We start from the raw sequence: 27,640 nt of genomic DNA, 5'->3' as shown, positions 1-27,640 counted from the left end.
ACCTCTCATATGCGTTATAATCTCTGTTCGTTTTAAGTTTGAATGCTACATTTTCCTTTCATTTGAAAAACCGTTTTCATATTTATTTTTCATTGTTTTCTTATAGTAATGCAAGAGAATCCTGCGCCCTTTTTATTGAATTTTTCTTCCCCCGTGACAGATTCCTCCAAGGAAAGATCCTCCAACATAGCCCCTCTCCTCAGTCCCATCCCCAAACAAAATAAAATCCCCCTGAAAACGTCTGTACACTTCCCAATAATCATTATTAAATGTATTAAATAAAAAAAACTAGTTTTTTTAACTGAAAGTAAGGAGCGACATTAAAACTTAAAACGAACAGAAATTACTCCGTATATGAAATGGGTTGTCCCCTCCGCAGTCCCTCGCTCTTTGCGCTAAAGTTTTTAATTGTTTTAAAATGTAGAATTGTGGCAAAGAGTCAAACTTTAGCGTAAAGAGCGAGGGACTGCGGAGGGGACAACCCATTTCATATACGGAGTAATTTCTGTTCGTTTTAAGTTTTAATGTCGCTCCTTACTTTCAGTTAAAAAAACTAGTTTTTTTATTTAATTTCTGAACGTTTTTGAATTAATACATGTTTGATTTTGGCTCTCCGCACATAAATTATTGAAATGAAATTAGTATATTAATTTTTTTTTGGCTAAAACGTCTGTACACTTCCCAATAACCATTACTATATGTAAACACTGGTCAAAGTTTGTAACTTGCAGCCCCTCCCCCAGGAATTGTGGGGGAGTAAGTCATTCCCAAAGACATAGTTATTATGGTTTTCGACTATGCGGAACAAAATGGCTATCTTAAAATTTTAATCTGTTCACTTTTGGAATAAAATTAGCGTGGGAGGGGGCCTATTTGCCCTCCAATTTTTTTATCACTTAATAGGGCACTAGAACTTTTCATTTCCGTAAGAATGAGCCTTCTTGCGACACTCTAAGACCACCTGGTCGATACGATGACCCCTGGGGAAAAGAAAAAAAACAACAACAAACAAACAAATAAACACGCACCCGTGATTTGTCTTCTGGCAAAAAATATGAAATTCCACATTTTTTTAGATAGGAGCTTGAAATTTTTGCTATAGAGTTCTCTGATATGCCGAATGCGATAGTGTGATTTTCGTTAAGATTCTATGACTTTTAAGGGATGTTTCCCCCTTTTTTCCAAAATAGGGCAAATTTTCTCAGGCTCGTAACTTTTGATGACAAAGACTAAATTAATTGGAACTTATATATTTAGAATCAGCGTGAAAATTCGATTCTTTTGATGTATCTTTTAGCATCAAAATTCCATTTTTTAGAGTTCCGTTTACTATTGAGCCGGGTCGCCCCTTACTACAGTTCTTTACCACGAACTGTTTGAAAAGAAAATAATTCGGTATTTCGGGGCTTCTGACATTATTACTCCTTTGTGGAAGTTAGGCTCAAAATTGAAAAATGATTATATTTTTTCTCTGGGCCCCTTCCACCTCTTAGTTCGTTTATTTTCCCGTTAGTTTTCACCTGTTTTCGCTTTATAGTTGTGTTATCTCTTAGCAGTTCTTTCGTTAGTTGAGTTATGGTTGTGGTATATATGTTTTATCGCTCGTATAGTTGTGTTATTTTCAAATTATACTCCATAATAGAGAGGCTCCGAACACCCAGCATTGTATATTAAGCTCTTAATTTGACGTTTTTTTCTAACGTGACCAGATTCGTCCTGCGCCCTTTTCATTGAATTTTTTCCCCCGTGGCATATTTCTCCAAGGAAAGATCCTCCCACATAGCCCCCTCCCTCAACCCTACCCCCAAAACCAAAAAAATCCCCCTGAAAACGTCTGTACACTTCCCAATAACCATTATTATATGTAAAAAGTGGTTGAAGTTTGTAACTTGCAGCCCCTCCCCCAGGAACTGTGGGGGAGTAAGTCACCCCCAAATACATAGTTATTATGATTTTCGACTATGCTGAACAAAATGGCTATCTCAAAATTTTGATCCGTTGACTTTGGGAAAAAAATGAGCGTGGGAGGGGGCCTAGATGCCCTCCAATTTTTTTGGTCACTTAAAAAGGGCACTAGAACTTTTCATTTCCGTTAGAATGAGCCCTCTTGCGACATTCTAGGACCACTTGGTCGATACGATGACCCCTGGGGAAAAAAAAAAAAACAAAAAAAAAACAAACAAATAAACACGCACCCGTGGTTGGTCTTCTGGCAAAAAAATGCAAAATTCCACATTTTTGTAGATAGGAGCTTGAAACTTCTACAGTTGGGTTCTCTGATACGCTGAATCTGATGGTGTCATTTTCGTTAAGATCCTACGACTTTTAGGGGGTGTTTCCCCCTATTTTCCTAAATAAGGCAAATTTTCCCAGGCTCGTAACTTTTGATGGGTAAGACTAAACTTGATGAAACTTATATATTTAAAATCAGCATTAAAATGCGATTCTTTTGATGTAGCTATTCATATCAAAATTCAATTTTTTAGAGTTTTGGTTACTATTGAGCCGGATCGCTCCTTACTACAGTTCGTTACCACGAACTGTTTGAAACACTGGTCAAAGTTTGTAACTTGCAGCCCCTCCCCCAGTGATTTTGGGGGAGTAAGTCATCCCCAAAGACATAGTTATTATGGTTTTTGACTATGTTGAACAAAATGGCTATATCAAAATTTTGATCCGTTGACTTTGGGAAAAGAATGAGCGTGGGAGGGGGGCCTCGATGCCCTCCAATTTTTTTGGTCACTTAAAAAGGGCACTAGAACTTTCCATTTCTGTTAGAATGAGCCCTCTTGCAACATTCTAGGACCACTTGGTCGATACGATTACCCCTTGGGAAAAAAAAAACAAAAACAAAAAACAAACAAACAAATAAACACGCACCCGTGATTTGTCTTCTGGCAAAAAATACAAAATTCCACGTTTTTGTAGATAGGAGCTTGAAGCTTCTATAGTAGGGTTCTCTGATACGCTGAAACTGATGGTGTCATTTTCGTTAACATCCTACATTTTTAGGGGGTGTTTCCCCCTACTTTCCTAAATAAGGCAAATTTTCTCAGGCTCGTAACTTTTGATGGGTAAGACTAAACTTGATGAAACTTATATATTTAAAATGAGCATTAAAATGCGATTCTTTTGATGTAGCTATTGATATCAAAATTCAATTTTTTAGAGTTTTGGTTACTATTGAGTCGGGTCGCTCCTTACTACAGTTCGTTACCACGAACTGTTTGAAAACTTTTACTATTTTGAAGGTTTCAAATAATAAGTTACACGCGGATTAATTTACACGAGGGTTGGTGTACACGGTGGTTTAGTTAAACAGGGGATTAATTGCATCTGGGATATGATTCTTTATTCTTCATGAGGGATAAATCAATGCTCATCCTTATTGATTCAGTACATTATCGTGTTTTTGATTTATGGACTTGATTCCCCAATGAAAGAGTATTAGAATAACTTTGCTTGAAATTCAAAACCTTTATTCGGTCTTTGATTAACTCTATTGTGGAAAGTCCGACGTTTGAAAAAAGTTGATGTTCATATTTATCAATTTAATGCACTATTGTGTTTTCAATTTATGGACTGATTCCACAATGAAGTGGAATTGGAATCGTGGGGGGGGGGGGTTCCATGGTAGAAATTTCTCGGGGGGATGTTCCCTGGTTTCCGTAAGGAGGGGATTTTTAAGGGGGTGGAAATTTTTCGGGTGAGGATTTCCCGCGGGAGTGGTGATTCCGCAAGGGGAAGTTTCCGGGGAAATATTTTTATGCGGGGGGAAACTTTCAAATACATAAGAATTTGAAAATGTGATCGCTATTAAAATTCAGGGAGGGGAAATTTTCCGTGGAAGGAGAGTTTTTTGCAAGAGGTAGTTTTCCACGGGGGAATTTTTTTGTGTGGAATGTTTCTTAATTTTCCTTCGTTTAGATCGCTGCAACGCATAACGAGTAAACTACCTGTTGATATAAGTAATTATTTATGTCTGTTTTAAAGTAGTTTTCAGCACTTTTGGCTATTGAGTTCTAATAACAAATAAGGAAAAAGATCTCACTTTAAGGTATCAAATAGTATTCAAATTTCTTTAAGGCTTCATAATAATATTTGCAAAGGAATTTATTAGTATATCTAGAAAGAACGTAAAAAGACACGCTGAGTGGTGTATTCACATTCTATCCAGCCAAGTGTTTGAAAAAACTCTGAATTTACCTCACATTTTAGTCCTTCTTGCTGTTATCGTAAGTATAATGCTCAAATTTGATGTAAGGACGGTTGCAAAAGCATTGAAGACATTACATGAGGTGCCGTTCAAAAGGTGTATTGTTCCCAAAAACAATTCAATATATCTTTCAAGTACTCTTGAAAAACTGATGCGTTTGAGTGGTTCCACTGCGATTGAACCCCTCTGTAACTGAATTCCGTGTAACTAAACTTGCATGACTGAGCCTCATACATCTGATCCTAAGGTGCAACTGAACCCTCTTGTAACACAACCTTGGTGCAAGTCAACTGTCGTGTAATTGAAACCTCGTGCAACTGAGCCCCTTTGCAACCCGACTCCATTCAACTTAACCCTTACACAACACAATTCCGTGTAACTTGACCCTCTTTTAACTTAACCGTCGAGGAATTCAGACCTCGGTTTAACTTTACTTTCGTGCAACTCAACGTCCTTTTAACTAATCCCTCATGTAATTAAACCTTCGTGCAACTTAACTCTCGTGCAACTCCACCCCATTCCATTGAGCCCAGTGAATAGCTGCCCCGTGTAACTTAGCCTTCTTTTAACTGAATCTTGAGGCAATAAGTCCAACACAACTGAATCCTCGTAGAATTCAACCCCTATTCATCTTAACCCTTCTTTAATGAAGAAGTTGCTATTCATATTGATTGAGGAACGATAGTTATTGTAATGTATGGGGCATTTTGTGGTCGTTTTGACGAAACTGCTAAAAGTACATAAATGTCAATATTTGCTTTCAAATGACTTTAAGCAGCTCTACGATTTTCTAAGGTCCTATTAGTACTGGAGAATTAAAACAGAAAAAGGAAGATTAAATAAACAATCATAGTAAACAAACCTACAATAGGTACTAATATAAATGAATAAATAAATTTTAAGACGAGTGAAACTTAAATTGAATATGTAATTCAAGCTTGAAATGAACAAAAATCACTACAAACAAGTATTGTCTCCTTCTCTCATTGTAAAAGTTTAAAACCTACTGCGTCATTGATGCTTGACTGAAAACTATGTTTCTTGAACAGTCTTGGACAGTACAAATAAAATCAAACTGAATATTGGATGTATAACGGTATTAATTGTTGAAAGATAATGATATTAATTGTTAATTATTAATTGTTAGTTATTAATTGTTGGAAAAGAAATATTTTGTGACATAATTCGTTCTCAGTGAAGCGAAAATGACACAGTAGGCTTTGGACTTTTACAGTTATGGTAATGAGAGAATCCAAACTCATGTTTGTAGCGAAACTATATTTGTCTTGGGCAGCCTTGGAAATAACTAATAAAGTTAAACTGTATATTTGATATTAATTGCTGGAAGTTCGGCAGTTCCAAATTAATTTACTGTATATTTATGTTTTTTCTATGTTGTATTAGGTACAAAAGAAAATATTTGTAGTATAATTCGTTTTCGATTAAGCGCCAATGACACAGTAGGTTTTAGACTTTTACAGTGAGAGAAGGAGACAATACTTAAAATCTTTTTTGTAGTGATTTTTGTCCGTTTGATTTACTTATTCAATTTAAGCTTTACTCGTTTTAAGATTTATTTATTCATTTATATTAGTACCTATTGTATGTCTTTTTACTACGATTAAATATAAAAAAAAACAAGTTTTTTTAACTTAAAGTAAGGAGCGACATTAAAACTTAAAACGAACAGAAATTACCCCGTATATGAAAGGGGCTGCTCCCTCTTCAACACCTTGCTCTTTGCACTAAAGTTTGACTCTGTCTCTCAACTCTACTTTTTAAAAAAGTAAAAACTTTAGCGTAAAGAGCAGGACGTTGAAGAAGGAGCAGCCCCTTCCATAGACGGGGTAATTTCTGTTTGTTTTAAGTTTTAATGTCGCTCCTTACTTTCAGTTCAAAAAATCTGTATTTTTTGTTTAGTTTCTGAGCGTTTTTTAGTTAATCCATGTTTTGATTTCAGCTCTCCATCGATGAATAATTAAAACCGAATTTGCATATTTGTTAATTTGGCTAAATGGCTTTCCCATAGTTTTGATAGAATGATTTTGTGAAAAAAGGAGGGGAAAGAGGCACAGTTGCTCTCCAATTTTTGGGTACTTAAAAAGGCAACTAGAAATTTTAGTCTTTACGAACGTTTTCATTATTAAAAGGTATACGTAACTTACAAATTAGCTTACGTATCAAACTTCTATGTTCGTATGTTTTTATTACGTATATGACAAGGTTCCCCTACTCGTCAATACCTCGTCAATAACTCTTTACATTAAAGCTTAAATTTTGTCCCCTGAATCACAAAGGCCGTAGAATAAATAGTTAAAATTACTAAAAATCCTTTAGCGTAAATAGTGAGGTATTAGGAGGAGGTGAACCCCTATATGGGTAATATTTTCTGTTCATTTTAAGTTTTAATGCTACTCCATGCTTCCAGTTGAAAAAAACTTATTCATATTTATTTTCTCATTGTTTTTTTAAATAGTGCTAGAAAATGCTGCGCCCCCTTTATGCAAATTTTCTTCCCCCATGACAAATTTCTCCATGGAAAATTTCCCCCACATAGCCCCCTCTTCTCAAACCCTCCCCCCTCCAACCAAAAAATTCCCCTGAAAACGTCTCTACATTTCCCAATAACCATTAATATATGCAAACACTGGTCAAAATTTGCAACTTGAAGCCCCTCCAATAGTGACTGTGGGGGAGTAAGTAGTCCCCAAAGACATCTCAGAATTTTAATCCGACTACTTTGAGAAAAAATGAGTGTGGGAGGGGGCCTACGGGCCCTCCGATTTTTTGGTCACTTAAAAAGGGCACTAGAAATTTTCATTTCCGTTCGAATGAGCCCTCTCGCAAAATTCTAGGACCACTGGGTCGACACGATCACCCCTGGGAAAAATAAAAAAAAAACAACAAATAAACACGCATCCGTGATTTGTCTTCTGGCAAAAAAACACAAAATTCCACATTTTTGTAGATAGGATCTTGGAACTTCTACAATAGGGTTCTCTGATACGCTGAATCTGATGGTGTGATATTCATTAAGATTCTATGACTTTTAGGGGATGTTTCACCCTATTTTCAAAAATAGGGCAGATTTTCACAGGCTCGTAACTTTTGATGGGTAGGTACTGAACTTGATGATACTTATATATTTAAAATCAGCGTTAAAATGCGATTCTTTTGATGTAACTATTGTTCTGTTTTTTAGAGTTTTGGCTACTATTGAGCCGGGTCGCTCCTTTCGTTACCACGAAATGTTTGATTGTCTACCTGATTTCTGTTCTTTTTGGGTTTCATATACTTCAATAGCAAAATCGTTTTATTGGTTTTAAGCTGGATTTGCATATTCACATTAAGATACAATTTATTTTTCTTATTTTGATGTGATTAATAAGATTTATTATTAAGATTTACTGATGAAATTAATAAGATTTATTTATTTATATTAGTACCTGTTGCATGTTTTTGTTTGTTTTTTTTACTATGAATGTATATTTGATTTGTGTTCGTTTTGGGCTTCATTCATTGTTTAGTAGTAATTTCTGGTCGTTTGACTTTGAGTTATTGCAGGTTCTATTCTTTTGATCTTCAGTTTAATATGGCCTTTACTTTTCATCGAAAAACTTCTTTTTCAGAATTTTTTTTTAATTAATTCCTGTTCATTTTTGATTGTCAAAGTTTCAACTTGTTCAAAATTCCCTATTCAAAAATAATGTTTTATTCCAAAATGAACTTTTATTCCAATAAAAATAATGTGTCTGGAAACAGTCTTGGCAAGAACTAAGAAAATTGAACTAAATGTATCATATATAACGATATTAATTGCTGAAACCTCATCAGCTGAATATCTTATTTCACTGTAATTTTTATTTTATTTTCAGTGTTGTAACAAGTACAAAAGAAAATATTTGAATATAATTTGTTTAAGTAAAGTGCCAAATACACAGTAGACTTAATGTTTTTATTGTTGGGGGAATGGGCAGAAACCAAACTCTTGTTTGTAGTGAAAACTGTAGGTGTCTTGAAAAATCTTGGGAAAGAGCTAATAAAAAGGAATCCCCATGATTTTTTGAAATAAAATATCGTTAATAAGTTTTTTGTGAGTGTGTGTGGGGGGGGGGGCTTGGAAGGACGACCAGCGGTTAGCTTCCATGAATTTTTTGAAAAAAATTTCATGGTTTTTCATTTCAAATTTCAAAATTTTCATTGGGGGGAGGGGCTGGGTGAAGAATGCCATGGTGGGAGGGGCAAAAGTCAGCTCCTATAATTTTTTGGAAAAAAGTAGGGGTAATAAGCTGTTTTTTTGGGGGGAAAGGCAGGGGTTTAGGACATGGAGAGAGTGCTAGGGGTCAAATCCCATGATTATTGGAATAAAATATCGTTATTAAGATTTTTTGAGGTGAGGATTCGGGACATGAACGGAAGGCCAATGACAGGCTCTCATGATTTTTGGAATAGAGTATTGTGAATAAACTTTTTAGGAGGGTCAGGGTCAAGCCATGAAGGGGGGCCAGGGGTCAGTTGCAACGATTTTTGGAATAAAAAATCGGTAATAAGTTGTTGTTATTTTTCTGGGGGGGGATCGTAAGGCTAGGGATCAGCTCCGATGATTTTTTGGAATAAAAATTGTTGTTAAGCTTTTTTTGATTGGGGGGTTGGGGGCATTGAGGGAAGGCCAAGGGTCAGTTCCAGTGATTTTTATAATAAAACATCGTTAATAAGTTTTTTGGGTGGACTTCAGGGCATAGAGGGAGGGCAAAGGATTGTAATCCTTGGTCAAAGTAATCCAAGGATTGTAATCCTTGTAAATATGGGAGCTAATCCTTGCTCCCATATTCTCTGAATATAATATCATTAATAAGTTGTTTTTTTGTTTTTTTTTAGGGGGAAGGGGGCCATGCCATGGAGGAAGGACCAAAGGATTACCTCTCATGATTTACCATTGGTCAGTTGTTTTAGAAAGAAAAAGGGTATCGGGCCATGGAGGTCCAGGGGTTAACTCCCACAAGCTATGAAATTATATAACGATAATAAGTGCTGTTTAGGGGAAGGATCGGGCTAAAGAGGGCCAGATTTTAGTTCCTATTATTTTTGGAATACAATTTTGTCAATAAATTTGTTTTGGGGGGGAGGAGAGTTAGACCATGGAAGAAGGGCCAAAGATCAGCTGCCATGATTTTTGTAATATTAAATTATTAATAAGGTTAGATCTGGGAAGAAGGTTGGGCCATTGAGCAAGGGCCAGGGGTTCCGCTCCCATATTTTGTAATAACATATCTTTTCTTAAAGGGGGAGGATCAGGAGTATCATAAAAGTGTCTGGAGAGGCCGAAAGAATTAGACTTATCTGATCTTTAAAGAATTTTAAAAGTCCCGCATAAAAACCTTATATGCCCCCAGGGAATAACTTACAACACTTGCCCCGGGGCTCTTGGGGGATATGTGACCCTGGGGTTTTTGTTATCTGACTTTTGAACTTACTTTAACAAAATAGTTGTCTCAAAAATTAAACTAAATAGATTTGAGGAAAAGAGGGTAGAGGAGCTTATTGCCCTCCAGTCCCTTTTGACTCTTACAAAGGGAACTTGAAGTTTAACTTTACAATCAAATAAGTCCCCTCCAAAGTCTATTCAGCCCCTTCCATAAAAACCTTATTTAACCCAGAATATAATTTACAACACTTGCCCCCGCATTCTGAGGATTCTGTAAACCCCGGAGTTTTTGTTTTATGGTCTTTGGTCTATTTTGAACAAAATGAGTATTTAAAAAACTGTATCTGATACATTTGGGGAAAAGAGCGTGAGGGTGGGGTGGGGTGTAGGCACCATCTGATCACCTTGGAATCTTAAAAGAGGAATTTGAATTTTCAATTTCTATTCACTTGAATCCCCTACGAAGCTTAAACGACCACATCTTCCATAAAAACTCTATATGCACCCGGGGTTAAGTTACAACATTTACCAGGGTCTGGGGGGTTACGGCGACCCCGATGTTTTTGTTATCTGATTGTTTGACTATTTCGAACAAAATTGCTATCTCAAATTGTTTATCGGATGCATTTGGACAAAAGAGAGTAGGCGGGGGGACATATGGATGGTCTCTGATCACCTTTGACTCTCAAGAAAGGAACTAATACTTTCAGTTCTCGATCAAATGAGCCCCCTCTTAAGTTTATACGATTACCCATTCCAAATGAACCCCATATGCCCCGGGCTATAGCTTATAATACCTGTCTCCGGGCTCTAGGGGGGGGGGTCGGTTTTGGATTTTTTGGTATCTAATCTTTAGACTATTTTTAACAAAATGGATATCACAAACTTTTTATCAGATGCATGTGAGGGAAAAATGGTGGGGGGCTAGTTGCCCTCCGACAACTTTTAAATCTTAAAAAATGCACCGGAAATTCAAATTTCCAATCGAATGAGTAACCCCCAAAACTTGTACGACCACTCCTTTCTTATGAAGGGCTTTTGGGAAAAAAAAATGATAAAACATTGGAACCTTATGGCCTTTATTATTGGCAACGCTGTAGCGTTGTCTCTGATGAAGAGTAGAAATAATCAGCTACACGAGGAATAACTTGCAGAGGGGTCGAGTTAAGCAGGGGTTGAATCACTCGAGGATTCAGTCTAAACAAGGGTTCAGTTGCACCTGAGTTGGGATGAATGATGGTTCAGTTACATGGGTTCATTTGCAGAGGGTTCAGCTACACAAGGGTTCGGTTGCAATAAAGTCCCTTAATATTTCTATCTATCTAAACCTTTGAAACACTGTCAGAAAAGTAATGTGTTTAAGTAAATGGAAGAACTAATTTCATCAGTGTATTTGTGTCATATATTTACATTTTAACATTAATTATGTTCTAATATGTTGCTTGCAAGATGGGTGCAATACATAAAAACAGGTAGACTTGAATTTAATAAATCACTTCGAGATAAAAAAAAAAAAAAGGCTAAAATTTTACTATTTTTACAAAGAGGGAGAGGTTGGGCAAAACACTGTATTTCTCAGGGGAGGGGGCTCAGAATGGGGAAAAAGTGTAGTCTCAGGCCATTATTTTTAATTTTCAGTATATTCCTTCGGAACAACCTTGGAAGCGTCCATCCTATCCCGGCCCCTTTCCAATTTATAAGTATATTGCTAACGAGCCATAAGTTGTTTGTGTAGAGCTCACATATTGAATATTTATATGTGTTTACTTTTATTCCATGTTTAGAAATATGAAGTTGAGTTTTTAATGAGACAGACATGGTCAGATCCAAGATTGAGATATAACGCAGGGCCTCATCATTTTTTAAATGCCTTGCACCATCATGATGACATGTGGGTTCCTGACACATACTTTATCAAACATGGGGATTTTAAGGAGCCCAGTATCCCACCTCATATTGCACTGAGGGTCTATAGAAACGGAACAGTTCTATATATTTTAAGGTAAGTAAAATTTTGATTTTTCAACATGTTTCTAAACTAAAGATTTGGAAGCTGTAATACACCATTTTGAACTATGAAGTTTAAGCTGTCTTACTGCGGTAAATTGCAGTAATAACAATAACCTTTTGGTGTTGAAGTCCCACATAGTCAGAAAGTATGAAATCCAACTTAAGGTCCATTCACGATGAAACTTTACCAGTGTCAAGATTTAACTAGGGCTAACTTGAGCCAATTCCAAATTTTGCATAGCTTTTCTTATTGGCATTATTCAATCAAAATATGCCAAAAAATATCAGATTGACTGAAATTGCGCTGGGGAGTTACCAATATTAGTAAAAACCCAATGGGAAAGCATTACAATGTTTTGTCAGCAGAAAACAGTTGGCACGTGCCTGCTTGAATCTACCTTCTGAAGTGCTTAAATTGCGATTCTAACTTAAGGCAATATTCCTTGCCAAATTCTCCTGATTGCTTAAATAGAAAAAGTAAATATTTAATCCATTTGTGTCTATAAGCGATACTAAGTCTCCTGATCTACTAATCTAGTCTTGAAAATCCTTAGAAAATTATTTTGTTTCCCCGGAGAGCATAGAACAAATACCCCCCTGGTCCTAAACCTGAAGTGGGCTCATTCGTAAGGATTTCTGTTCGGTTTATGTTTGACTGAGCTATTTATTAAAACTTCTGTTCGTTCTCTGTTAGTTTGTCCAATTATATCAAAGTTGATTCTTTCTGGATTTTGCTTGTAATATTAATCTTTTCTTTAGATTTTGATATCACTCTTTGCTTGTCTTAGAAAAATTGTTGTGAAATATAATTGCTGTTTTTAAGCTACTTTGGGAAAGAAACAAACATTTTGATTTAAAAGGAAAATGAAGCAAAGGAGCAGCTTTCAACCATAGTGGAATAGCGAATTTCTATGTGATATGGCTAATACGGATTTGAAATTTATTTTTTACTGTAAACTGTGAGTTTTGCCATAATCTCAAATTTTAAATTTGAATAATATTATAGTGTCATCGATCATTGGTGATCCAATATTGGAAGTCATTACTTTTGGTTAGAGTTGTCATCTCTCGAGTGAAAAAAATTGGGATATTATTGAAGGTGGCAACTTTTCTGGCAACAGGGTAAACGTTGATATTACATCTGGAACAGTAAATATATAAACTGCTCTACTTGTACATTGCCAGCAAATTTATGGTTAACCTTTAATTGTTCAGTCAAAAGTTTCAAACTAATTCTCTTTGGCTTTTCTTCATTTCACCACTGCCCTCCGTCGGTCCCCCCAAAACTGCTTATACTTGTACAAGCCAAAGAGAATTATTTCTCTAACGCATCGATTTCGTCTTTGTCCATAGATGAGTAAATTATAATGCTGGACGATAAGCCTGCCCTCGGCAAAAATAAGCTTCCAATGAAAACAGGATTGAATAGGAGACTTTGCTTTTATATTAAAAAACAATAGTACCAAAATTATAAGCAAAACGCTAGAGATTGGAATTCTACAACAATATAGCTCGAACATACCAGTAGAATCTAACTTTTATGTTTTTTCCAAATATGTAACATTATTCAGCTTGAAGCAACGTACCAAATGTTATCAATGCAAAAAAATACAAAATTTCCCACGTCATTCTTAAACTTCATGGGAATAAATTTCGCTATGGTAATGAACGTGGTACTGGAACATGGAATATGGCAATGAACGGCAAAGAAAGAGAAATTTTTTGTTATAATGAAAAATTTTATTCTGATAAATTATCTCTGTATAATTTGAGAATATGACCATTATTTTAGAAAGCCTGTTGATATACTGTAATTTTTAATTAGTGATTAATTATTTGAATTCCAGCAGACATTCTAATGAATATTTTGTTTCAATTTTTCTGAATATATTCTATTTTTTACATAATAGAAAAATGGTTTATTGTCAAATTGTCTATATAAGGTAATAAGACTTTCATTCTGCAGTCTTAATACAGTATATAATATTATAGTATATAGTAAACTTTATAAGAAGCATTCCATGCCTCGCAAACTATATGAGACAGTAGTTGAGATCCTTCCCGCAATCCACCCGGAACTCCTTTGCGCTTGATAGAACACACATAGCTGGTTTCAACAATAACTAAGAAAAAAGTGTTACTTTTTTATTCCCCTTTTTGATCTAAGAACTTTTTTGAACTTTGAATTATTTTTAAAGAGTATGTTCAAATAAATTTTATATTTTTAATTCTTTATATAGATCTAGGAAATGTTATTGTGACCTTATCATCTCTACTTTTGAGAACAAGGAAAAAATAACCGTTGTTTACTAAATACTGGAAATTTAAGTCCTATAATAACCTATATAGTAGAAAAAAAAAACTGTTTTTTACTAAATACTAGAAATTTGAGTCGTTTAGTTCCAAATTTTGTGGTATGTTCAGTAACTTTTTTGACACACAAAGTGTGCCAACTCTTAAGAAGAACTTTCATACAGCCCAATACCAAAACATGTGGCGGTTTGAGTATCTTTCACATAATAACCTTCAGACTTTGTTTCGTTTTGAATTTGTTCATTTTTTAGCAGGTAAATATTACTTGCACAAAATTTTTATATCAATAATTGATTTTTTCATATTTGTCAAAATATCAAATTCAATATATATTAACCCAATATTTGATACTGAATCAGTTCGATTACAATATTTTAATATTGAAATATCTTTCCAGGCGCCACCTCATCCTTTCTTGTCAAGGAAACCTGAACATATTTCCTTTTGATGACCCCATTTGTTCCTTTTCTGTAGAAAGCAGTAAGTAATTTCTTTGGCACACCTTTCTGCTTTAAGTGGCAATTATTTGAGTAACGTTTCTCAGGGACAGTCGTGCAACTTGTAAAATTTACTGAGATGGTTGCTTATTTATTTCTGTTCACAATTGAACAAGAACAAATTTAGTTTTAGACTTTTCATAGCAAAGAGACAAACTTTTCCATAGATATTGGAATTTCAACAAAGGGGGTGAAGTTTGCAAACAATGCATTGTGGGAAGTAAAATGATGAACCAGTTATTCCATCAAATACCTGCGCTTTTGATAAAGACACGATAGATGGCAAAATCTTAGAAACTTGTTAATATAGATGAATAAAACTTTTGGTAACATACCGATAGTCTAAATTAGGTCTAATCTAAACCAATATAATATAAACTAACCAGTATCAAAAGAATCTACACATTTGACTGATTTTAAATTTGTCAAATTTATTAACTCTAAGTTTATTCGTCATAAATTGTCTTCACATTTATTTATTTGGCTATCCACCATTTCCTTATGAAGAAACACTTGTGAACGCTTGATGATGCTGAGTGATGGCTGACTGTTGAATTGTCAGTCTCAATCTGCTCGTCTAATATTAATAGCACAAAAGTTAAAGATAGCGCAATAAACCAAAAATGAACAATTATGACATTTGGTACCAGTAAGAACATGTGCTTCCTGCTATCTTTGTTAACCCTCCACGAAGAAGCTGTCAGCAAACTGTGCTTCCAACTAATGCCAGCGAAACAAAAGACTAACCCTTCGGCTGCCTGGCATATGTTATAAAAGGATTAGCTACACCTATGTTACCAGTCTTATTTCAATCCTCTGAAAATTTTCTTGCAACACGATTTGGTTACCTTGCTTTTATAAATGTATATCTTCCCTGCGATCAAGAGCGTCCAGCTTTGCTTACGAAGTTTTCCAATGCCTGCTCATCCCTTAAAACTCTGTTATTCAATTTTGAAAAGCAGGAGTAACGGTGGCTAGTGATAGGTGACTTGAACTGTGTTGTTCATTGCTCCTTTCATTCTGTCAACTTAGTCATATATTTTTTGCCAACTAGTAACTACATATCTTAATTACGGTTATTCCTAATAGCGGTACTGTGACAAATATTGACCATTGTATATCCTCAGCCAGTGTTCCCTGCTCTGTCGTTCATTTTGACGAAGATGAAGTAATTTTGACCACCTTCCCCTCTATCTTACTGCAATGTTAACCGTTGATCAATCTAATAACCCTTGTCTAATAATAAAAATAGTATATAGAATAAGAATGGAGCAAAGCCAATTGGCCTTTCTATATTTCTACCCAAGCAGCTCTGTTGTCTTGCGTCAAGGTCCCTTTTAATCTACCTTGTAGAAGGGTTTTTCACCCCAAGGTTCAACTGAATTTTCATTACCTTCGCTTAGTAGAGTGAATTCCAAATCAAAGTCAGATTTGGAAAGAAACCCCCCAGTTTTAAGACCATCAAAAATCGTGCTAAACTCTGGCTTTGTAACTACATTACGTGAGGCAGCCTTTGTAAGGCCAAGCGTCTAATATAAAAAGTAAGACAAAAGCAGATTTTGAACGGTACTTTCGTTTGGTTCGTTATAATGCTGCTGAGTTCTATAAAATTGCAGTACAAGGGAAAGAATCCATCAATCAGTCTAAGTTTGATCTATTAGAGACCAACGATGTTATACGAGCAAACCAATTTGGCTTTCAACCTCGTATTGGATGCTGACATGTTTTTAAGGTTTTGGCTTCAATTCATTATAATCCCCAGTCTAAAGGTTGTGAACAAATTATTTGTCTTTGGATTTGTCTAAAGTTCTCGACAGTATTTGCCGTGCACAAGTGTGGCACTCTTACTCAGATTCTGGAGTGAACCCTTCTTTTATACATGCACTTAAATTTTTGTAAAGTAATTCGTTTTTTAGTTTAAAATAAAAAGTCTTGCGATAATATACCTGTTCAATCTGGAGGACAACAGGGTGCAGTGCTATCACCATATCTATTTTATGTTTGCATTCATAATGTATTATCAGGAGGCAGGCCTTTGTATTTTAATAATTTATCTGATGTGCCATATACTGTGTACGCTGACGATCTGCTAGTTTCATAACCTGTTCTGTGGCTCCTCAGTAATTCGCAATGTTGCGAGTTTACATTGGTTAAGAATTAGTATTTCTTCTACGCTCCCTTTCTGTCGGCTCCAGGTTCTGAAAGATGTAAAAAAAAGTTTGAGATTGGATATGTGAAAACTTTACCTAACTGTGGAGAATATTCATGCCGAACTTTAGCTAAAACTCGTGCAACATCTTGTAACCATTCTGTCTTGTTTAAAGCGGTATATATTCATTATTGAATAAGAAATATTTTTGCCAAATCCGTAATGCTTGTTTTCGATTATGAAAATTTCATGTACCTTCCCTCTTTCACTTCATATCTCAATACGCATATTACTAAGAAGTATGGTGCTACCGGCCCTATTTAATGGTCTGAGCTGCTTAGTGCTAACTTAATAAGACATACCTTTGTGTCTCTTGGTGTGGTCTGACCGCATGTGATTTGACCTCAAACAAACTGCTATGCAAAAGATTCTTTCACTACCCAACTAAAAAATATGTGCTGATTCCAAATCTGAAAAGTTTGCCGCTCACGCTCTTTTAAAAATTTGAGTTTTTTTAGATTGAGGCTGAGGGTGAATTTTTTAAATGAAAAGAATGCCATCCTAAAAAGACAATTCTAAATTTAGGATTTGGCTTAAAGATTTTATTTAACGTCCTTACATACATCAGAACATTACAAGAACTTGGATTGAGGATTAAGAGGGTGAGGTAGTCTCTGTGGCAAATTTGAGGTACATAAAAGTCTAACTTTTTCGATATTCATCATCGTCGACGAGTCTCTACATTTTTCATTCAAATTTTAGTAGCAAATCATCATGCATACGAAGAAGATCAGACTAAGATTTTTAGCATTATAAAAAGTATGGGGATATAGCTGTATAAAATATAGTAGTTTTTTAGGGTTTTAACAAAAAATTTATTTTTCAGTTGGAACTAGAATACTTCCTGAAAATTTCAAAAGAATCGCTTTAGTTATTATGTAAACTGCAAAAGTATTTATGGTGTCCGAGTGATAATTTTAATTTTTAATTCCAACTAAAAAAAAAACCTGAAAATTTTAAAATTATTTTGGTTTTTCTTTCGCATCAATTGAATCGTTATGTAATTATATGGGGTAGACCTCTAGTCTAGAATGATGGTTTGTTTAATCTGTAAAAAAGAAATATTCGAAGGGGACGATAAAGTTGTTTTGACTGAAGTAGGAGCGAGAAGCATAAACGAACCAAGTAAAAAGCGAAAATGAACTAATGTGACAGCTTTTGTGGGGGATTATTTTCACAAGTCATGCTGAAGTAATTACTCAAATGCAAATACAAATGACCAGCACTTGCGATTCTTAGTCAAGCAAAATCAGCCCCAATAAATCCCAAATAAAATGAGTCCCAAGCGAAATCATTCAAGCAAATGTGACTTCAAAGATGTTGAAAAGGTTGTCCACACTCTCCTGCATTTTTCACCTTTCACAAAGGAGCCATTTCTCAGGGATATAGTACCCGGCGAGATTCTGAGTGAGTAGGTGAACTTAAAGAAGGCTAATAATAGGTAGGAAAATCCTGAATGATATGACAGGAAATGACGCAAACATTTACACTTTCAAGGAGAAAGCAACTGCTACTACTATGAGAGTGCAAAGTGACTTAATATCAGCAGCAAAACTGCCTACCGTCCATCCTGCTTTGATGTTTCAAAGGCTGGTAACTCTAGCAAAGAGTTCAGATGAACAACTCCAGATTTTCTTAAGTATAAACTCTTCTTTCCCCCACCTTCAGTATGTAATAGGTGACAGGATCCTTCTACATCGTTTGCCTTGAGAGAAATGTAGCACGTACGCGGACATCTGCACCAAATACATCGAAAATGTGAAGCGAAGATATGGATGCGCTTTCATAGCGTTTGGCGGGTATTTATCTGGATCCTCAATCAAATGCGTGACACATGGGAGAAGGAGCAGGTCTAAAGGTTGTTCTAAGATCAGCATTCAGCTGCAGATGCCTTGTTAAGATAGAAAAGTTCATTTTCTTAGTAACACATGAAATAGGCAGACAATTATCAGAAAGCTGTCTGGATACCTAAGTGATGTGGGATGTAAAGTATACCAGGCACCAGCCTGTACTGACCTGCAGACTGTGATGACCGCAGTCGAGTCAGCAGAACGCTAACCCACTGTCTTAATAAGAGAAGATACAGAATTACTAGTCCTTTTACTGTACCAAACGAATTGAGACTCTGAACCAATATTTTCCATTCAATATCACAGTCACGGCAAACTAAAGGCCATAGGTCGGATATATTGGCAGATTTTTAGCATTTATACATAAAACGAGGACAGAAACAGAATAAGAACTGACTCGAGAAATCTAAAACGGTGACTTACATTCACTAAAACAAGGAAATAAACATCGAAACATTTGACAGGAGCTGACCTATTTTAATCTGTCAACTTAGAGGAATTACTGCAAATATTCAGACTTTATAATATTAGTATAATCACCTAGGAAATGGGCATTTGACATAACTTGAGACTTTTATTATGAATCTAACCTACTTTCAAAGTTTACAATGATTAATAGCAAATAGAGTAATTACCCCAAGAGTCGTCAGGTAATTACGCTCTCTGGTTAACAAGCGTGCAGTAAATTCAAATCAATTGAACAGAATTGATTATGTTGGACATAATGGATTATTATGGCTGGCAAAGGGTCCTTTGTGGCGGAAGCTTGGCCCCCCTGGAAAATCTGGGGTGGGCATTTGCCCACCCCTGACCCCCCCCCCCCCCAAATGGCGCCTCTGACTTCCAGGATGTCGCACGAGTATTCCTAGGTTCACCTTCTACAAAAGACGACATTAGAGAAGCTGAAGAGAAGGCCATGCTTATTTTATTTAAGGCTGCAGAAAATGAAACAAGTCTTGACCAGGTCCACTACAGGATATTCCTAAAAAAAATTTAAGTTCTGGGAAGCATGCAGAGGCAAAAACGTCCCACTAACAAGTGACGCTAGCAAGTATCATTCGCTTCAAGCATACTTCCAAGCACAAGCGTTAAAAATATTGAGTGTCGACGGGATCCCTTGGAGTTTGGCTGGATTGCGAAAAATAAAGAATTCAGAACTTTGTATTCACATAGATCATCGGCACCACCTTCCCTTCTTTCAGTGTTTCACTGTAATTGTAAGAGCAAGTGTTCGAGACTGCGATGTTCTTCCAAACAGCATGGCTTAAAATGTCTCTAGAAATGTTGCAATTGTAAAGGAACAAGCCGTTCTAACTGCAAAATATTTGATGCCAAAAACCTTGCAGGCAATGGTAGCGAAAAAGAAGACCAAATTTTTGAATAGCTTTGCCAATATCCAATGAATCTCTGAGTTACTGTGATTTTATCTGACTTATGTAATTGATTTCTGTGTTGGATTATATCTGAGCATATTAATCTCTATTTGGAAATATTGTTTCGTCTCAGCTAAGAGAAATTCTTTGACAGAATGTTTTATTTGTTGTTGCCAAATGTGCGTTTCAACTTCCCCACCTTCTGCTTATTCTTTCTCACTTTCAAAAGACTAAGGTTTCAGGCACACTAAACTTTACCTGGACGTAGCCTTGGTTGTTAACAAGGCACGAGGCTGCAATATTTTGTCATAGGCCAACTTCAATATACACCTATAGGCTGAACCTCTCCCCAACCTCACTATTTCTCAAAGCTTTAAGCCCCAGACAATTCTTTTGACTTCAAACATTAAGTCTTATGTTCATCTGCAAAAAAGGAGAGCGTAGAAATGAGATATCACTTTTAGCAGAAAAATTTCCAAATTCAGAATCAGCACATATTTTTTTTTCGGTTAGTGAAAGACACTTTGTTTTGAGGTTGACCCTTTTTTTCAGAGTTTTCCTAGATTAATGCCCAAACCGTGATATTACCAGTAGGCTTTTATCTAAGGTTAAATATATATAAAAAAAAAGTTTTTTCAACTGAAAATATGGAGCGATATTAAAACTTAGGATGAACAGAAATTATTCCGTTTATGAAAGGGGTTGTCCCCTCCTCAACGCCCCGCTCTTTAGGCTAAAGTTTGACTCTGAGTTTGATTCAAACTAAAGTTTGATTCTGAGGCTGCAATATTTTGTCATAGGCCAACTTCAATATACACCTATAGGCTGAACCTCTCCCCAACCTCACTATTTCTCAAAGCTTTAAGCCCCAGACAATTCTTTTGACTTCAAACATTAAGTCTTATGTTCATCTGCAAAAAAGGAGAGCGTAGAAATGAGATATCACTTTTAGCAGAAAAATTTCCAAATTCAGAATCAGCACATATTTTTTTTTCGGTTAGTGAAAGACACTTTGTTTTGAGGTTGACCCTTTTTTTCAGAGTTTTCCTAGATTAATGCCCAAACCGTGATATTACCAGTAGGCTTTTATCTAAGGTTAAATATATATAAAAAAAAAGTTTTTTCAACTGAAAGTATGGAGCGATATTAAAACTTAGGATGAACAGAAATTATTCCGTTTATGAAAGGGGTTGTCCCCTCCTCAACGCCCCGCTCTTTAGGCTAAAGTTTGACTCTTTCTAACAACTCTAGTTATTAAAAAAATAAAAAAAAACAGCGTAAAGAGCGGGGCGTTGAGGAGGAGACAGCCCCTTTCATACACGGAATAATATCTGATCGTCTTAATTTTTAATGTCTCTCCTTACTTTCAGTTGAAAAACTTGTTTTTTAATTTAATTTCTGAACATTTTTGGATTAATATGTGTTTTGAATTTGGCTCACCGCACACGAATAATTAAAACGAAATTTTCATATTGTTCTGTTTTGGCTAAATGGCTTTCTCATAGTTTTGATCGGATGATTTGATAAGAAAAGGGGTGGGGGAGGTGGCTTAGTTGCCCTTCAATTTTTGGTTACTTAAAAAGGGAACTAGAACTTTTAATTTTTCTACGAACGGTTTTATTAGTAATAAATATGCGTGACTTACAAATTAACTTACGTAACGAACTTCTATATTTTAATATTTTCATTACGTATAAGAGGGGGTTTACCCCCTCATCAATGCCTCGTTCTTTAGCTTGAATTTTGTCCCAATTCCTTAAGAATGACCCCTGAATCACAAAGACCGTAGAATACATAGTTCAAATTACTAAAAATACTGTTTTCGTAAAGAACGAGGTATTGAGGAGGAGACGAACCCCCTTAGATACATAATAATTTCTGCTTGTTTTAATTTTTAATGCTGCTCCTTAATTCCAGTTGAAATTTTTTTTATTATTTATTTTCTCATTGTTATTTTTAAATAATGCTAGAAAATCCTGCGCCCCCTTCACGGAAATTTTATTCCCTCGTGATAAATTTATCCATGGAAGAGCCTCCCACTTGAACTCCTCCCCCAAACCATCCCCCGAACGCGAAAAAGTTCCCCTGAAAACGTCTGTACACTTTCCAATAACCATCACTATATGTAAACAATGGTCAAAATTTGTAACTTACAGCCCCTCTCCCGGGGACTGTGGGGGATTAAGTCATCCTCAAAGACATAGTTATTAGAATTTTCAATTATGTTGAACCAAGTGGCTCTCTCAAAATTCGATAAGATCACCCCTGGGAAAAAAAACAAATGAATAGCCGTGACCTGTTTTCTGGTAAAAAATAAACAATCCCCATTTTTGTAGATGTGCTTGAAACTTCTACATTAGGGTTGTCTGATAAGTTGAATATGATGATGTGATGGTCCGTTCAGATTCTATGACTTTTAGGAGCTTTTTCCTCCTATTTTCAAAAATCAGGCAAATTTTCTCAGGCTTGTAACTTTTGATGAGTAAGACTAAAATTGACAGTACTTATATATTTAAAATCAGAATGAAAATACAATTCTTTTGATGTAACTATTGGTATCAAAATTCCGTTTTTTTGAGTTTCGCTTACTATTGAGCCGGGTCGTTCCTTACTACAGTTCGTTACCATGGTTTCTTTGATATAAGTTTAAGTTGTCGATGTGTCTCTGTGTTTTATTTTCCTTTCTTTTAGTACCATTTGTTCCGCTTGTTTTGTTTAAAAGTGGGCTAAGAATAAATTGTTGTTATTATTTGTTTTTGTCACCGTGTTGCTGACGCGGCACATACATTAGAAGCATATTCCTTTTATGTTGACTGAAAATATGTATAAGTTAATACCATAGGCAGCGCAATAGCGGTGCCTAAGTAAAGAGTGATGTGGGCGAAAGGAGTTGCTGTATACGCTTCGAAAGGAGCACATTCAAAAGAAAGTTAATGATTTTAATGCCCTTATTAGTGATTGAAGGGCATCCAGCCCCCCCCCCCCCCAACGCCGATCTTTTGTATAGACACATCTTATCAAATTTTTAAGGCAACATTTCTGCTCTGCACAATTTAGTGGTTCAGTAGTTACCCCTTTTGGATCTACCCCTGTTCATTGTTAAAATATAATGTTTTATGGAAGGATTAGATGGAGGAACTTCAGATGGGGCTCATTCGATTAGACATTGGAAGTTATAGTGCTTTTTTAATAGTCAAATGTGTTCTGAGGGAAACTAGCCCCCCCCCCCACCCCGATGTCCTCTTTTCAACAAATGCATTCGATCAAAATTTAAAGATAGTCATTTCGTTCAAAATAGTCCAAAGATCATATGCCAATGCCTCCAGGGTCGGCATTCCCCCCAGAGCATGGTTAAAAAATGGTCACCTAAACTTTGGAGGAAGCTCGTTTGATTGGAAATTAGAAGTTCTGTTTTCCTTTTCAAGATTCGAAAGCGATTGGAGGGCAACTAGCCCAACGCTAACTTCCTCTTTCTTACAAATGAATCCGGTTGAAATTTGAAATTTTAAAAATAGACCAAATATGACGTAACAATGCTTCCGGGGTTGGCGAAATCCAAACGCAGTCCGGGGTGAATGGTCGTAAGTTTTGCCAAAGGCATATAAGGTTTTATTGAAATTGAAAGTTCCAGTATCACTTTTTGAGAATCAAAAGCGATTAGAGGGACATCAGTCTTTCATCAGTTCCATCATTTCCCAAAATATATCCTATCAAAAATTTGAGAGAGCTATTTTTCTCAGCGTGAATTTTCAGTAATTATGTAATGGGGATGTTGACCCCCCCCCCAACAGGCATCAGGGCAAGAGCTGTAAGTTAGGCAGTTCACCTATTGGTTACATTTAGCATATGCAATTGGGAAAGATGGGCATGTTTGATCTTTACTTTCGAAAATGACGAAGGGCATTCAGGTGAGCCTTTCAGAGAAAATTGAGAGGAGTGTTAACACGTTATGTGCGTACGGGTTGTCAAAAAGACGTAACTCAAGAATAACTGGTAACACTAATTAAAGAGTTTGAGGAAATAATAAAGGAGATGAATAATTGACCAAAAAGTAATATTTGAACGCTACTACTACTACTACACCTACTGCTGCTACCACTACTACTACTAATGCTGCTACTACTACTGCTACCACTCTGAGGAAATGCGGAGGAGGAATGTGACTAAAAGGGTGTATCATCAATATATTTGGAACGGGTTTCTGCATCAAGTTGTAACTTTCGGGGCATCATGAGGGGGATGTTCAACTGACCAAAAGGTAATATGTACGTGCTACTACTTCTATTAATGCTGCTGTTATAACTATTACAGCTACTACTAATAAAACACTATTACTGCTACTAGTCCTCTTAATACTACAAATTCTACTTTTACTGCTACTACTACTGCAACTACTGCTACCAAACTACTCAAACTACTACTTCAGTTTCAACTACTTGTAAGGCTAAGATTACTAAAATGAAAAGGGTGTTAAAAGGGCTAATCAGTAATTTTCTTGGAACAGCTTAACGTATCAAGATTAAGCTTCCGAGGTATCATCAGGGGGATGTTAAACTAACTGAAAGGCAACATGTATATGCTACTACTGCTATTAATAGTGCTGCTACAACTGTTAATACTACCACTAATGCAACAACTACTTCTATTGCAACTTCTTGAAAGGTCAAGAGCATTAAGATGAAAATATCAGGAATATACAGGTTATCCTAAGGGTATATCGGCAATGTCATAGCAACGGCCAATTATCTGAAGTTGAAACTTCAAGAACTTGACGAGGGGGATGCTCAACAGACCAAAAAGCAATTTGTTGATACTATTGTTGCTACTAGTACTAGTGCTATTACTGTTAATACTATCACTTGTACTACTAGTACTAATGCTACAACTGTGACTACTTTTAAATTTATCCCGAAAGGAATGAATGTAAAGTTTTCATGGAATATTGAGGGGGAAGATAAACTGAATCTCGACACGCTGTATGTATGCAAGTTGTCAAAGGGCGTATCAGCAAAATCTTAGGAACGATTTGGTGTATTAAGTTGAAATTTAAATAGCTTGTTGTGGGGGATATTGAACTAACCAAAGACAATGTTTACACCCTATTGCTGCGGCCTCTACTCATACTACTACTACTAATACTGCTACTACTATTGCTACTGCTACTACTACTACTGCTACTAAGGCTAAGCCTACTACTATTAATTTTACTGCTACTGATACTGCTATGTCTACTGGAACTAATACTACTGCTACTAAAGCTTGGGGTACTAAGGCAAAAATTTTGGGGAATATTAAAATAGTATTTAACTAAATAAAAACACACTATGTGGATACAGGTGGTCAAGTGCACGTATCAAAAATGCTTCAGGAACCGTTTATAATATAAAATTGAAAATTTGTATTTGTCTATTGAGGGAGATGTTGAAGAAGTTGTTAAAAATGTTAAAAAATGTAAAGATGTTGAGGTGAAGCTTACAGGCAGTATTTGGATGGAAAAGGTTTTTAATTAATTATATTCAAAAGTTTAAAGTTGCCTATAATATATTAGTCACAAAGTAAAATTTGCACACGTTCAGCAAAGTAGTAAAAACTCAATAACAAGGGATACAATCTAAATGAAAATAGTATCACCAAGCTCACACGTGTGATAGTCCCAGGTCGGAGTTTTGAGTCCTCTTTCCAAAAAATAACGACAGTTTGCATTTTTCTTTCAGAAGCTTGTATTGCAGATTCGTCTTTATTTGCTTGTTTCAACCAGTCAAGCCATCGGTTTGGTTGAACCAATGTGATGGTTAAAAGCTTGCAGGGTACTAATTATAGCGCAAACTCTGGGTCCTAGTCCATTCAGATAATAAATAAGATCATGTTTTGACAAAGTGTCTTGTTAGCCAATTTGAAATTCAAAACCAGACACTTAGGGCCGAAATAATTCCAAATCACCAATGAGTGGAATAACATGAGATAGCTAATGATTATAAATATAGGAAATCCTTTGACTAAACCTAAAGTTCCTATGAACACATTAAATGTAGTTTACTTTCCGTCCCTAAATATAAAACAATCCTAGTTAGAATAAATTGTTTGTGAAGTTTTTGCAAGAACCATGGCTATTCTGATAGGTGTGTATTTGCAGTAACGATATTCTATTCTTTTCACCACAGTACAGTCACAAGAGTACACACAGTTATCAGTACAGCCATAAGACTAACCTTCAGGCTTAGGATTTTAGATCATCTCAGCCCGTGGTGACGATAGTCACTAAAGAACAACAATGTCTGCAGTTTCATTTACAGTACTAGAGTACTGAAAAAGTTCTCCCTAAGAAATGGAGGACATAATTTCATATTTTTCTGTCACATGAACGTAAAAATAGTCATATAGCTGAAAAAAAAACTATTAAAAGATTTCCATACAGGGCATAGCAAAAGGAAGGAGGGAGGCAACACCGTTGGTATTACTGCAGCGCATATTATTCTCAAAAACTATCATTGAAAAACAAGTAAGGAAATAAACAATGTAAGAAAGAAAACAACTTCAAATGAGGGCTGAAGACGCAAGATCCCAACAGCAGTAAGTAAAAACAGGGAAGGGATTCAGTAAAAAGCACGTAAAGGGTCTTCTTGGAAAGACCCCTTTTAGACAAAGACTCTTTTGTTCTTTTTAACGAGTGTGTTAATTTGTTTGTATGGTGATTTTTGCGAAAAAAAACATACATCCTTTAGCATGAAAATGAGACATGCTTTTGGTTGTTGTGTCGCTAGAATTGCTTTCTGATAATCGCTCTGATAATATTCTAATTTGATTATTTGTTTTCCGTGTCTATATCTACGCTTTAGTTGATGCATTGCGGATTTTATCTGCAAACTCTGTTTACATCGAAGTTGGAGCATGTCTCCATTGGCAACATGAAAAATTCATGCACTGATTCTATTGATTTTGTTAATAATGCAAGACGAGTCAAATACGATAGTGGAACTTCCAATACTAGTCTTGTAATACACAAGGCTTCAATATATTGACAGTTAATAGTCGGCTTGATTTGAATTTCGTTTTTTTTTTCTTGCTTCCTTTTTTGAAACCTTTGATAATATCCAATAATTGAAAAGGGGCATAGCAAAGAGTACACAATCTTTCCATCTTTGCTGGATTCAAGAAAACGGTTTTTTTGAAATGATTTGACTCAGTAACAGTATACATTGCTGTTGTTCAACTGTTAGTACTGCGATAGCCTCTCAGCGCAATGGTGTACACTTGCAGTGATATCTGAGCTATTTCGAAGTTCAATTGATTGGTTCCAGTCTTTTACACTTTTTGTAGTTGTAGTGAGAATCTTTGATCGAGTCTTAGTTCTGAAGGTCCCTCCCCCCCCCAAAAAAAAAATTCTATGAAAAATCAAATGTTGTTTCTAAAATCAATCTACTCTCTAATATCTTAGCTACTGAATTTAAAATCACTTTTTTAGAAATTAGTTTGAATAAAGCAATACTAATGTAATTGAACATGTTTTAAGAAATTAAGAAAGTTTATAAAACGGTAAATTTCGATGTTCTAAACTTTGGTCATGTAAAATCAAGACTGTGATTCATGTTAAATACGGTGGCTTTAATTAAGAATTTACAGAAGCGATCAAGTCAAAATTGTGACATCAGAGAATATTTGGTGCTCTTTATGCTGATGCTAACATGCTCTTATAGTATGCTCTTTATAGCATGCTGATGCTATAAAAGACTGACAAAAATAGTCAGAG

The 27,640-nt window shown here is 35.7% G+C and overlaps 1 protein-coding gene across 5 annotated transcripts in view; it reads left to right on the top strand.

The window, feature by feature from the left end:
* LOC136031161 (glycine receptor subunit alpha-2-like) overlaps positions 1–27,640 on the top strand; it is a 149,357-nt gene that overhangs the window by 37,715 nt on the left and 84,002 nt on the right. For all 5 annotated transcript variants that reach the window (XM_065710497.1, XM_065710498.1, XM_065710496.1 and 2 more), the window contains exons 5-6: positions 11,426–11,643; positions 14,362–14,444. In XM_065710497.1, coding sequence (XP_065566569.1) covers positions 11,426–11,643; positions 14,362–14,444 — 301 coding nt within the window. The remainder of the gene's footprint in view (positions 1–11,425; positions 11,644–14,361; positions 14,445–27,640) is intronic.

The sequence above is a fragment of the Artemia franciscana genome, chromosome 9, assembly GCF_032884065.1.
Source record: "Artemia franciscana chromosome 9, ASM3288406v1, whole genome shotgun sequence".
Taxonomy (NCBI): domain Eukaryota; kingdom Metazoa; phylum Arthropoda; class Branchiopoda; order Anostraca; family Artemiidae; genus Artemia; species Artemia franciscana.
The sequence above is the reverse complement of the archived record's forward strand: the minus strand, read 5'-3'. Positions and strand labels throughout refer to the sequence as shown.